Genomic DNA, 13,100 nt, shown 5'->3' with positions numbered 1-13,100 from the left:
GGCGGTGGAAGAGAAGGTGAGCAGTGTGCGTGCGTGGTAGGTTCAGGGAACTAGAGATTCGCGCCCTCTGCTTGTGGCCCGGCCAAGAGGAAGGGCCGAGAAAGGGGAGGCCTGAGAGATTGGCTTTTAGGGCTCTTCCACTTGAGGAGAGCTACGAGGAGGTGCTTTTAGGTGTGAGTGTAAAGTTGGGAAGGAGCAGAGCAAGAAACCTGGGAGTTGTGTGCCTCTCGGAGGTGATGGAGGCAGGAGACGTGGGTTGGAATTGAAGGAGTGCGGAGGGGTTAGGTTCCTGGAGGGCCTGTGGGGGAGCCTATGGCTGCAGGGCTTCTGGTGACCCTGTTGCCCGTGCAGAGTAACCATGGGGGTGTTGGCATGGAGGAGACACTGTCACGGTCACTAGATTCTCAGAGGACGCATGCGACCTTCATATGGTTAAAAGCTGGTGGTGCAGAACCAGAGGAGGGCCGAGCTCTTGGGAACTTTTAGTTTCCGGGTGACGAGAGAAAAGAGACATGTCTGCTGCAGGGAGACAAAGTAAGAGAGGTCGGGGGGAGAGCAGCAGGAAATCAGTGTCACGCACTCAAGAAAAGAGAGCCTTTCAAGTAGTGACAGTCTTGCCAGGTGCCGGTGAGGTGTGGCGCTAAGAGGTGAGCTCAGAGAAGGGGGGTACCTGCAGCGCAGTGAGTTGACTGGTGACTTGGCCAGAGCACTTGGGGTGCGGGGCCGTGGAGTGGCGTGGAGTGGGCTGGAGAGAGTCAGTGGGGCTGTCCAAGGGAACAGAGAAACACGGACTGTCTTAAGGAGTTTGCCTTTGAATGGGGCTGAGGTTACAGAACGAGCCAGATGGAGCTTCAGGGTCGAGGGAGAGGTTTTGCTGAACCTGTCGCAGAGAGTTCGTCTTTGTGGCCGGGCCCTTCATTGTGTGTGTGTCTCTCACACACGTAAGGACATCGTCTTACCCGAGCATAGCACCGTTTTCACACCAGGCCAGTTCACAGGAAGTCCTTCCTGTGATCTGGTACTTGGCCCATGGCCATGTTTCTAGACTTGTACCTCAATGGGAGAGAGTAGGCTACAGAGCCTGTTCCCAAAGCAGGGAAAGCACTGAAAATACAGAGGACGGGAAACGACTGCCGATGGACGAGGAACCTGCAGGAAGCACTAGAGGAGAGATGAGCTAGGGAGATGGGAAGGGGCTCGGAGGGTGGGAGTCCGAGCTCAGGCCTCACAGCCTCCCGCTCTCTGAAAGGGAAGGCAGAGGCAGCGTCTGGGATGGGGACGGGCAGGTCCTCGGAAGAAAGTGAAAATGCCAGTGCAGTGTGCAGCTGGCTTCTTGGTGTCTTTGCATCTCTCGTACAGAAAAGACAAATCTCCCACCCTTAAAGTCATTTGACTTTCAGCCCCTTATTGGCAAGTTGAATCTCTTCCCTAGTTTACAGATGTTTGGTCTTCCGCACCACTCTAGGAAGAAACCTTCCGGAGTTAGAGGTAGGGTTGACAAAGGGCGAGGAAGTGGGGCCTAATGTGAGTGACAAGAGGAGAGGCAGGAGAGGGCCTCTGATCGAACGCATCCATACTGGGCCAAAGGACCGGCTGCAAAAAGTCCGGCTGCTTATAGCACGAAAGCCAACACTCCAGAGGCGAGGTTGGTAAATGGCAAAGTGGGTTTATGCAAACGCCGGGAGGATGGCAGACTCCTGTCCAAAGGCCCTGCACTGCCTTCCAGCTTGGCCCAAAGGTTTCGAGGCACGTGAGGAGAGGCCGAACAGAGGAAGGGTTCAGGGATACGAGTGGTTCTGCACCACAAAGGAAAGCAGACGTTGGCTCAGGCCAATTACTGGAAAGAAGGCACTTCCCAGAGGCAGATCTCTTTCCGGGGTCAGAGTGGATCTTCTTTGATGTGAGAAGTTCCTTCAAGTCACTGTCCCGGATGTTTCTTTGAGGAACCAGGGTCATTTAGCCTGTCAGGATGCAAAGAGAACCATTGAAACTGGTATGCAGGGGACATGTACAGTGAACAGAGTCACTAAAGTTGGGAGGGAGGAGAGAAAAGCAAAGCAAAGCAAAACTTACAAAATGTCCCAAGCTCAACTACACTGTCAACTCAAATGACACTAGAGCTCTCAATCTCCAAGCAGAAGATAAGAGTGCCACCGTGACAGCCTGACCCCTTCGACCTCGAAGGGGAAGAAGGGATCCAAGTTGTCACCACTTGAGCAGTAGGTTGCGGGCCTACTATGGAGGTCAAAAGTCCACCGAGAATGATGACATTTGCTGTGATTTTCCCCGAAAAGCTGTGGAATGGGCTGAGCGTCAAACAGCTGAAAGGAATCTCCTGTTGCCGGGCTATTGAGATAGGCGTTAGGAAGACCGTTCTTGTCACGGAACAGACTGTCTCAGGGGGACGCAGGGCAACAAATCGTTGATGTGCAGGTGACGGCAGATGGAGGTCAGGGATGTTCACAGAACAGGGTTGGCTGACGCGTGAAATGTTGAAATGGTGCAAATGAGGCCGACGTACACCTGCCACAGAGAGGTGTCTGTGTCAGACGGTTGCTGGTGCTCTTTCCCGTTACTTTACGTCTTCGGAATCTGGGCTCGATCCAGAGGAGGCACGTTCTTTGTTCCTGTGGGACTTGACCTTGTGCAAATGTGTGCATACAGGCCACAGCTAGACGTTCTCGGGAAGATAGCTATCACCTCATGCGTCGCTTTGGTTGGAGTCCTGTCTCATTTCTGGTTCTTTGATAGGATCGTGTGTGACTGAGGCAGTGTTTTATGTGAACGCTTCCAAAGATAACTGTCTTGGCTGGCTTTCAGTGTTGCTCGACTCCACTTTACAAACGGCATTACTCGGTTTTATATTTCCATTGTGAGTTTTTAAAATTACTGACTTGCTCTCTCCTTCCAGTTTTTGTATAGAAATCAACTTCCAGGTTAATAGGATTCATTGGTGAATAAATCAGTCAACCTGCGTACGTTCCTGTAGCATCGGGAAATTGCCGTGGTCATCTTTAGAATTACGGTTGATGAGTTCGCCGGGAGAAGTAGCAGAGGTGACAAAGGTTAGGTCAGAGGGAGGTGAACGAGAGGGAACTTTCCCCAGATTGCCCTTCTGTAACTGTATTGGTGAGGATAGGCCGTTGCAACACAAAGTCCTCAAGAAATGAGTTGGCTCCCACGCAATCCAAGTGTACGTCTTGCTCCCGTGATAGTGCGTAGCAGGTCCAGAGGCCACGCGGAGATTAGGGTCCCAGGTTGATGGACCACCGGCCACCTTCAAGTGGAGGCTTCCAAGACTGCCTTCAGGGTTGACTCCCTCTCTCTCGTCAGGTGCAAGGGAAGAGAACCCGGAGGACCCTGCCTACGGGTTGTATGCATGACGTGGGCCTGGAAGTGGTGACTTCCACTGTCCTCAGAGGTGGCGCTGGCTCCAGCAGCAGCACAGCCGGACCAAGCGCTGGCCCCACAGTGGGTTTTTCCACAGGCTGTGGAGTGTTCTGGACCTCTGGAGGTGGTTGTGGGACAGGAGAACGTGACAGGTTCCCGCACGTGCCTGCCCTCCCCGTGCCTTTCCAAAGACAGGCAAGATGCGACTGCCTGTCAGGGCACTCCGGCCTAAGAACCTCCCCTCCCCAGATGATCTTCGCTGCCTGCAGTCCCCTCACCTTCCAGCTCTGCCTCGGTGGGCTCCAGATGCTGCTGCAGCTCAACCCAAAGGAGGTGGACGGGGCCCACCAGATGTGAGGCAGGAGAGTCCACCTGCAAAAGCGCCCGCTTCAGCTGGGACCAGGGCAGAAGGAGGGGCTGGCGGCAGTACTGCACCCGATCCGGCCAGCTTCCCACTGTCGAAGCGATGGCCCTGGGGGGAAGGCAGTCGAGCAGCAGACAGAGCGTTTCACAGTCCCGGTCTCCCCTTCCACTCTGCCTCCCGTGAGCCCCTACTTTGGAGCTGAGCGTCTCTATAGCAGCCACCGCACGTGCAGGGGACAGCCCCATCCTATCTCCGACCCCCGTGGGGCCGTCCTGGCCGTAGGAGGGCTGGTGATCCTGCGGGTTCAACATGGAGTCTGTGTGAGCCTCTTCTTCCCAATGGCATTTCTCCCGCAGGTCCCGATCACTGGCCACCCAACCCTCGTGCACCTGGACATCTGGACTGAGGACTGGGACTGGCCGGTCAGCAGGCTGCTCACCACACCTTCGGTTCTGAGCCTGGTGATGGTGGCCAGAGAGATGGGTGTGGAGAAGGGCAGAGCGGGATGGGAGCGTGGTCGGCATGGGACACGTCGTCCCGGTCTCCGCTCTGGTCCTAGGGGGCCTGGGACGCTTCCAGAGTTCCCTTGGACACCTCTCCTCCCGCAGTGGAAGCCAGCAGACCTCAGCCCCACTCCCAATGGAACCGGAAGATGTGTGAGATCAGGGCTGTGCCCGTCCCTCCCCTCCCACAGCCTCCATTCTGTGGACACCAGGAGGCCGTCCTCAACCCAAAGACCACTCACTTTGTCACCTGGTCCGTCGGGGTGTCCTCCCGGTTGTCGTAGGGGAAGAAGCCTCCGGATGTCGAGAAGACCTCGATGGCATCCCATCTGCTGGATGGTGGACGGGACATGTGAACGAGGACTAGTGTTTCTGCCTGACTCACTGACCAGAGCTGAGGCCTGGGGATCGCGTCTGCTTTGTTCACTGACCTGAGCTAAGTGTCTCCAAGAGTGCCTGCCTGTAGCAGGTGCTTCCTACACATTGTGGAGCAAACGGACTCCACCCAGAACCATCCCAGGTACCTGAGCGGCCTGGGGCCCCGTGCTGTCCCCAGACATCCCTAATCTGGCTGCACCAAGGACAAGGGCCAGGACAAGGTGGCTGCAATGTCAGCTCTTCGAAAGGAGGATTCCCATGTGCGTTTCCAAACTCAGAAAAGCCACAGGCCGCTGCCGGATGAGGCAGGCGACTTTCCGTGGGGGAGAGAAATGGTTGCCAAGAACAAGCGCAGCACAGCTGGCTGCCCTTTCTGCTGAGACAGGCACCAGGTATGCACCTGCCATGGCTTCTCCCTACGGGAGTCCCCACGAGCACTCTAGGATGTATGTCCCCTACAGCTGCCTTTTTCAGAGGAGGAAAATTGAGGCTAAAGAGATAGGGTGACACTTGCAAGTCCCACAGCTACCAGTGGGCGGAGACAGCCCTGTGCTGTCCGCAGGGCAGGTGCTCACCTAGGAAGCAGCTGGTCCAGGACCTGTTGTGCTCTGGAGAAGGCTGGGTGGACGACCGTGAAGGTGGCGATGCGGGAGATGTTCCCACCCGGGAGGGTTTGCAGCGTGGACTTCTTTAGGCCCTCCAGTGTGCCTGGCTGCAGGGCCCGCATCCTGCGTGCCTCAGGGAGGTGCAGCGTGAACTCCGCTTCATACTGGGTGGGACAAGGAGGGACGTCCAGTCAGCGGCATCAGCATGAAGCCCCGGGGGAACTGAGGTCCAGAGCTCCCCCAGGAACTGCCAGGCCCTCAGGGGACGTGTGCAAGAGGAGGGACAGGCGTGACCACGCTGAACATGGTTCTGGCTCTGAAAGTACCATTGAGTTTCGGTGGTGGTGATGGTGGTGGTGGTGGTGGTGGTGGTGTTTATTGTTGTTCCCTTCAGGCATAGGTCGGCTGAGGAACACCCGACCTCCGTGAATGAACAGTTATTGTCCCAGTGAGTCCACAAGAAACATCCCCCTTATAGTGATGACAACACAGAGGCTTAGGGATGTGAAATGGCTGCTCGGGGTCATCCAGGTCACACCTGACAACTGTCCAAGGGTAGAGCGGCAAGAAGGCATTTTTCTCTTATCTCCCTGAGACTTTTCCGCCCACTGCTGCTTCGAACAAACTAGGCCCTCCCAAATTTGGAGACAGTGTAAAGGATAGATCCAGCTTGTGAAAACCCTCGACTTCGAAAAGGACACTGATTTTTCTCATTTGACATCCGAAGGCGTTTTGAGACCCTGTGTATGCAGGTCCCTGATTCAGCAAAGTGGCCACGCCTGGGGAGTCCGGACTGGAGAAAGCCGATCCCCAGGCAGGAATGTGAATAGAGGATTCGAGAGGGAGCCAATCCACGGGGCTGGTGCAGAGTGACGGGGGACTCGACGTCCTCGTGAGGCAATTGCAGATCCAGGAACACTGTGATTGCCGTCAACAACCCGACGTCAGATAGAAGAATGAGAAATCCCCGGGACAGCCCGGATGCAAGCTCGCCGCCATTATCAGAACCCGCTGTTGGAAACGTCACTGCTACAAGCCCGTGCCATTTTGAATCTGGCCGCAGCCGCTACAGTCTGACACATACGTGTCCTCCAGCAGCCGTCCCATCCCTGTGCGTCTGCCTTGAGCTGGGATTAGCATCTAGCTATGGTGCGCTGAGTTGTGTCACCCAGATTCCAGGACCGTACCACCTACAAGTCGAGAACATGCCTGTAGTTGGACTTGTGGAAGGACCTAAGGTTCAGTGAGTTCATTGGAGTGGGTCCGAATCCAATAGGCCTGGTGTCCTTGGAAGAGGAGGGGAGGACACAGGAAAGCACAGAGGGAAGTCCAGGTGGCACAGAGACAGAAGATGGCCATCTACAAGTCGAGGAGAGTGACCCCTGAGGAGAAACCAGCCCTGCGAACCCTCTCACGTCTCACTCGTAGACCTCGGGATGATGGGGACATACATGTCTGCTGTGTACAGCACCCCAAGTCATCCTACGTGATGGCAGTCTGAGCAAAGAAATACAGTGCCTTGGGACACACTTCAGTGTTCCCGGCAGCACGGCCGACATGGCACCTCTGTTGATTGTCGTCCAGGTCCAACAGCCCTGAAAGGCTGCGTGGCTGTGGCTGAGGGCCTCCCTTAGGGAACATTCTAAGGGAACACAAGCGAAGGCACAGTTCCTGACCTGGCAGGCCCCCGTGATACATTCCGTGAGCAGAGAAACGTTGAGAATCAGTGCATCCCACATTCCCCCTTTCTGTATATACACCGTGGCAATAAGCGTGATGACGTGTAAGGCTTGGAGAAGGTGTGCGACGACGGTGGAGCTGACTGCTCCCCAGGATACCTGGGGCAGGTGGTTCAAAGAACAACATCCGCCTCCTGCAAATGTGTTCACTCATGGTCTACTGAGAAATGAAGCCACATGTTTGTTGTTTGTTTGTTTGTTTGTTTCTGACGTGCCTACGAATCTGTCAGGAGTGTCTTTACCCCTTCCACGTAGCTGGTGGGATGGACGTGCAGTTCCAGATCCCTAAGTGCATGGGACTGTGGGACACTATTGTAGGAAGTCCCTGGGAGGGCCCCAGGGGAGTGCCCAGCTTTGAATCTGGGTGCCGGGCCCTCCCTGGTCATCTCGGGGTCCTGGGTGTGGAGGGCCCTGTGGACCAGCCCTCACCTCAGTGCGGCACTGGGTGGTGGTGGTGGCCTGGTGCACCTTGCCCCGGTCCAGGGAGGTGGAATAGTTGAAGCCACAGACCATCTGCAGGACGATGTCCTTGGTGGCGTTCTGCAAAGACAGAGCCCAGTACCGGGCCAGTAGACATTGGGGGCCTTCCACTCAAGAATCTGCGCTCCTGTGTTATGGCAGCCCTAGCAAACTAAATACAGTCTATTAGGACACAGCGAATGCGTCCCCTGTGACACAGTCGAAGTGGCAACAGGATTGAATGACGTCAGGGTCCCACAGCACTGACAGGCTGAATGGCTGAGGAAGATGACCTCTTTGATGGGGCCCGAAGGAGATGAATGAGGCCACAGCTCCTGACCCGGTCCGCCTACCAAGGGTCCCTGTGCTCTGCCAGATGACATGTTGCAGAGAAGCGTCGGCAATACCTCAATTCCTCCCCATTTTGTGTGGAAAGCACCCAATGCGGTGTTCGCATGTGTGAGGTTTGGAGAAGGTCTGCAAGGACAGGCCACCTGACGACTCCACGGGACACGTGGGGTAGGTAAGGAAGCAATGAAAACAATAGCAAACTGCAAAGACGGCATAGATGTCTTCCTCTCCTGTTCCCACAAATGTGTGTGAAGAGTGTGTGTCTACCCTACCGGGAAGTGGGCGGGGAGGGGTAGAGGTCCAGAGTGCTGAGGGAGTGGGCCTGTGATTTCAGTCTGTGCCCTGGGTCCTCCGTGGTTATGTCAGAGGGCTGGGTGGGGTGCCCTTTGTGGGCCAGCTCTTACCTCAGACCAGGACGGGACAGTGTCGGGGTCCTGGTGCACCTGCACCCTGACCTGGTAGATGGCGTAGCCGAGCCCCTTGAACAGTTCCTCAAGGATGTCCTGGGAGGAGCTCTGCAAAGACAGAGCCCGTTATGGGGCCAGTTGGCATCGGGGTCCTTCCACCCATGCTGTGCCCTCATGTTATGGCAGCCCCGGCTGTTACGACACACTGAACAGGTCCCCTGCGCCACTGCTGACATGGCAATAGAACGGAATGACGTCAGGGTCCTACAGCACTGAAAGGCTGCATCGCTGAGGAAGATGGCCTCCTTTTTGGGATAGGACGGATGAGTGAGGCCACAGCTCCTGCGACCGGGAAGCGGGTGGGAAGGAATGGAGGTTCAGACTCCTTGGGGAGCGGGCCTTGAACCCGCTCACGTGGCAGAGGCCTGGAGGGGTCAACGGGAGTCCCCGGATTTGAATGTGGGTTCTAGTCCTGCCCCAGTCATCTCAATGTCCCGGCAGTGTGGACCCGTGTGGCCTGCTCTCACCTGAGTCCAGTGCTGGCCGGTGTCGGTGGCCCGGCGCGGCTGCACCTTATAGAGGGAGTAGGCGTAGGTGAAGCCATCAGCTAACACCTCGACGTGCTGGGTGACAGCCTGCAAAGACAGAGCCCGGTACCGGGCCAGTTGGTATCGGGACCCGTCCACCCATTATGTGTGCTCCTAGGTTACGGCAGCCCCGGCAAACTCATACAGTCTGTTAGGACATGCGGGACAGGTCCCCTGCGCCACTGCCGAAAAGGCAGTAGAATTGCATCGTGGCCGTGTCCAATAGCCCTGAGAGGATGAGTCTCTGAGGAAAATGACTTCTTTTCGGGATACGAGGGAGATGGATAAGGTCGCAGGTCCCGCCCAGCTAGCTGTATGTGTCCCCCACCAGGAAGCCGGTGATTAGGAGTGGAGGTTCAGACTCCTGTGGGAGTGCGCCTGTGAACCGCTCCTGTGAGAAAGCCTGGAGGGGCTAAGGGAAGGCCCCAGGTTTGATCTGCGTTCTAGTCCCACCCCAGTCCTCTGGATGTCCCGGCTGTGGAGACCCCTGTAGACTGCTCTCACCTGAGAGAAGCTGTGGAGGGTGTCGCTGGCCTGGCACTCCTGCACCTCGTACAGGGAGAGGTCATCGCTGAACCAGTCAGACAGCTCCTCCGCGGTCACTGGGGTGGAGCTCTACAAAGAGAGAACCCGGTTCCGGGCCACGGGGCATCAGGGGCCTACCTGGGCATTGCCTCTGGGGGAGCTGCCCACCACCAATTGTGCCCCACAGATGAGGCAGCGAGGGAATTCTACAAACGCCTCCAGCCAGGGAAGGAACAAGATGACACCTCGAGGTCTCAGGATCAGCAAGTGGGTAGAGGAGGCTGGTCCCCAGCACTCACCTTTTCATCCCTCCAGCCACGACCTGGGGGTGAACATGACACCCGCCAGGCTTCTGACACCTGGGCAACGTGAAACTGCACAATATGGCTTCCCCCCTCCCAAACTTTCCCTCACTGCCACCCAAAATACACACACACACACACACACACACACACACACAAGAGCGCACACACCCAGGATGAGGGGTAAGGAGTGTAGGGCTTCCCAAGTGGGTTCACAGTTGGGACCTGAGTGAACAGGATTACCCCCCCTCTCCCCCCAGTCTGCCCCAGGTTACCTGAGAGTTCCTTTTTCCAAATGGCCAGAGGCGTCGCCATTGACAATTTCGGGAGAGGTTTCCGCGTCACAGGAGGCCTCGGAGGCTCGGGAAGCAACAGCAGAACATCCTGCTCTCTTGACTGTCTCCAGTCTAGTGAGCTGGATAGGGGGCTGTCTCTAGAATGTGGGTGCAAGTTACCAGAGTTCTAATGTCAGTTAGGGGCTGTTACCAGTTTGGATTTCACAGCCATGCAAGCAAACCTTCCAGATTTGTGCTGACTCACCATTAAACGCGTCAGCCACAGGCTCCTTCAACCAACTGATTTCTAAACTGCAACCAACCAGGCTGCCGTGTTTGCCTTCTTTACTGGTTCTTTTCATGGACGACGTGAAGTCCGTCCTCTCTAGTAAGCATTCAAACACTTCTGCAAAAGTACACCTGTTTCTGCTTTGCTCGTGACACATGCAAACTAGGGTTTTTCGAGTGAGGTTAGCCTCTCCTACTATGCCACCATGAGTTGATGTCTAGGTGCTCATTTGACGGCTTCCTCCCTCCACGCTTCCCTCTCAGGTCAAATACTACAAAATGCGAGTAGAGACTTACTTTATAAAAATAAGAAGCCCTTAATAAACATCACTAAGCTTCCCACTGTCTCAGAGGAGCCACGATGAATGTATCAGGGAATTCGCCTTCCAGTTTCTATCCTTCTTACGTTGTCACAAAATTAGAATCATATTCTAGTTAGTTTTAGATCTCACCTAACATTGGAAATGAGCCATTTCGGAGGTCATTACATAGGATTCAAAACCATGATCAATAATGGCCGCATGCTAGTCGATCACAGGCCCTAGCCTGTCTATTCGGGTTGTCTGCACTTGCTACCCATAAAGTGGAGAATTACCAAGGAGCTTGTTCTGTAAAAGACCAACGACAAAGTAGCTTAGGCTCTGCGGACCACTTACCGATGCTTCCGCACAATCTCTTTTGTTCTCTTCTACAACCCTGGAAAAAGGCAAAAACCACTCCGAGCTCTTAAGCCTTCAGAAAAACAGGTGGTTGGGTGGATGGCGCCCAGGGCTGGAGTTTCCCAGGCCTTCCTGGAGGCAGAAGACAAAAACCTCGGTGGTGGCACTGCATGCAGCACATACACTTGGGACAAAGTTCTGAAAATAAAATGGCTCAAAAACGTAAGCAGTGTTGGAGCTTTCTATCCTCATTACGCACAATGACCTATCGTGTTGGGCCACACTGAAAATTTAGAAATAAGCACCTACAGATACCTGCAGCACACATGAAAAGTTCTGAGCCCCAGAGAATGATGTGAAAACAAAGTAATAAAATGTACACCGCTACAAGCCTAAACACCGATTTTCTTCCCCTTCAAACAAAAATCACCAAACATTTGTAGTTTATGCAGCTATCGTTCATTGAAGTATTAATTCCTAACGAGGAGTCCAGAGTCTTCTGCAGGTAGGTGGGCAAATCTGTCCTGGATCGCAATTGACTTAAAGCCCTTATTTTTACTCACAGAATAACTGTGAAAACAGTTAAGACCGTGGTATTCAACAACTTCTTTCTTTAGTGTGAATTATTTTCCTGATAAGGTTGATTATTGTAAATGCCTACGTTATGTTAGTGTTATACAACAAGTCCCATCTTCATAAATTCATTCCTTTTCTCCTTTCTTTCACCTCGGAAAAAGAGCTATGCGAAAGATTTAGAAAAATATACTTACTGGCACGTGACACACAAGTGTGGTTCTTTCTTCTAGTGGAAGCAGCAAGCTGAACACAGTGGGTAAAGGTGCCCTAGGAAGAAACAAACAATCGATGGATGAGCAACACAAGATGCCTCCATTTGTACATAAATTTTACACTCTCTCCAGGTCACACCAGCGACTAGACACGTGCCATCTCACAAAGCGACCCTCTAGACTGTTATATACTGTTTTTCACAGTATCTTCTACTTCATGCCTAGAAACCTCTCCTCTTAGGCAGGGGAATCCTAAGCAGGCACACACAGAGGGAGGTCAGTACAGCCCAGGGAGGGTCTACACACCACCCTCCTCACATCACAGACACCAGAAGGGCATAAGGCAGTCTGGGTTTGTTTGTTTGGTTCAGGTTTTTAACCTCGCTTACAGAGCAGCCGGGAAGCCAGGGTGTCTTTGGCAGCCAAAAAAGAAATTGTGTCTCTATGCCTATTCACCAAGAAATCCACAAGGGGAGGGGAGGGGAAGGGAGGGGAGGGGAGGGGAGGGGAGGGGACCAGAAGGGAGGGGGAGGGTAAGGAAAGGAAAACCTTCAAGTCAATAAAAAGGCTCTTTGGAAAGTGAGTGATAGAAAAAAGTGGAAAAAAGCCGGTCTTCTAGCGAAACACAGACATGCTGTAAAATCCACCGGCCGTTTTCCCCCATCCTTGTGTCCACTCCGTGCACCTCACTCAGATGGGTCCTGTGTGTCCTCCCCTTCGGGGAGCTCACAACTGACTGGGAGACGGGGAAACACACCACCAAGGAGGCCGGGAGCGGGAGAGCCCGGCCCGCCCGCAGGCCCCGCCGCCCCGGGGCTCTGGCTCCTCCTGCGGGTCCCGGTGCGGCGCTGCCGGCCTCGGTCGGGAGGGACACGCGGTGACCAGGCGCCGCCAGCCTGCACCTCACCTGAGGGCCTTGGGAAGCATCGGGCGGGCGTGGCGACACCGGCTGCTCCCCGAGGACACAGGCAGACAGTCGGTCACCGGGACCACTCTGCCCGTACAGGGCTCTGCGCCCTCTCCTTCGCCTCCCCGGAGGGACAGAGAGCAGCACCTGGGGACAAGATGGCGGACGGTCAGGCGCTAGGCCACAAGGACCAGCTGACAAGTCCATTCGGGCTTCCAGGTGAGGCCGGCTCTGCCTGGCCACAGCGGGTGAGCCAAGGAGCGTGGCCCGCGAGAGGGCGGGGCCTCGCAGGGGCGGGGCCTCGGGGAAGGCTCAAAGCCACCCTGGGGCCTGGCGCCCAAGCAGTCAGGCCTGGAAAGGATGCTGGGGCCTACCTCTCTGGGCACCTCCTCCTTCCTCAGCAGAGGACCAGCCCCAAAGCCGGACCAAGTTGCCTACAGTCAGTGTGGTGACCGCACTGTCCCGGCATCCACATCTTCTCCAGGTCATGTCACGACCAGCCTCAACTGCCTCCTAACTCTCAACCAGCTGACTAGTCCTGCTACTTTTGCTGAGCCCCAAATGGGAGCTACC

General features: G+C 55.2%; 1 protein-coding gene across 2 annotated transcripts; it reads right to left on the bottom strand.

The window, feature by feature from the left end:
• Positions 1-1,648: 1,648 nt before the first annotated feature.
• On the bottom strand, positions 1,649-12,674 carry LOC308505648 (uncharacterized protein). 2 transcript variants are annotated; one of them, XM_081068267.1, is made up of 11 exons: positions 12,528-12,674; positions 11,603-11,675; positions 10,830-10,964; positions 9,886-10,043; positions 9,288-9,398; positions 8,724-8,831; positions 8,194-8,304; positions 7,409-7,519; positions 5,211-5,404; positions 4,500-4,586; positions 1,652-1,961 (listed from the first exon to the last, which is right to left on the bottom strand). In XM_081068267.1, the coding sequence occupies exons 8-11, from the start codon at positions 7,490-7,492 to the stop codon at positions 1,919-1,921; spliced, it is 408 nt and encodes a 135-aa protein (XP_080924393.1). In that variant the 5' UTR covers positions 7,493-7,519; positions 8,194-8,304; positions 8,724-8,831; positions 9,288-9,398; positions 9,886-10,043; positions 10,830-10,964; positions 11,603-11,675; positions 12,528-12,674; the 3' UTR covers positions 1,652-1,918. The 2 variants fall into 2 exon arrangements, with proteins under 2 accessions (XP_080924392.1, XP_080924393.1); XM_081068266.1 differs by lacking the exons at positions 4,500-4,586; positions 5,211-5,404; positions 7,409-7,519; ... (5 more) ...; positions 11,603-11,675; positions 12,528-12,674 and adding exons at positions 3,669-4,050; positions 4,144-4,381 and having other exon boundaries at positions 1,649-1,961.
• Positions 12,675-13,100: the final 426 nt, after the last annotated feature.

The sequence above is a fragment of the Rhinolophus hipposideros genome, assembly GCF_964194185.1.
Source record: "Rhinolophus hipposideros genome assembly, chromosome: 12".
In the NCBI taxonomy this organism is placed as follows: domain Eukaryota; kingdom Metazoa; phylum Chordata; class Mammalia; order Chiroptera; family Rhinolophidae; genus Rhinolophus; species Rhinolophus hipposideros.
This window is presented reverse-complemented; position numbering and strand designations above follow the sequence as displayed.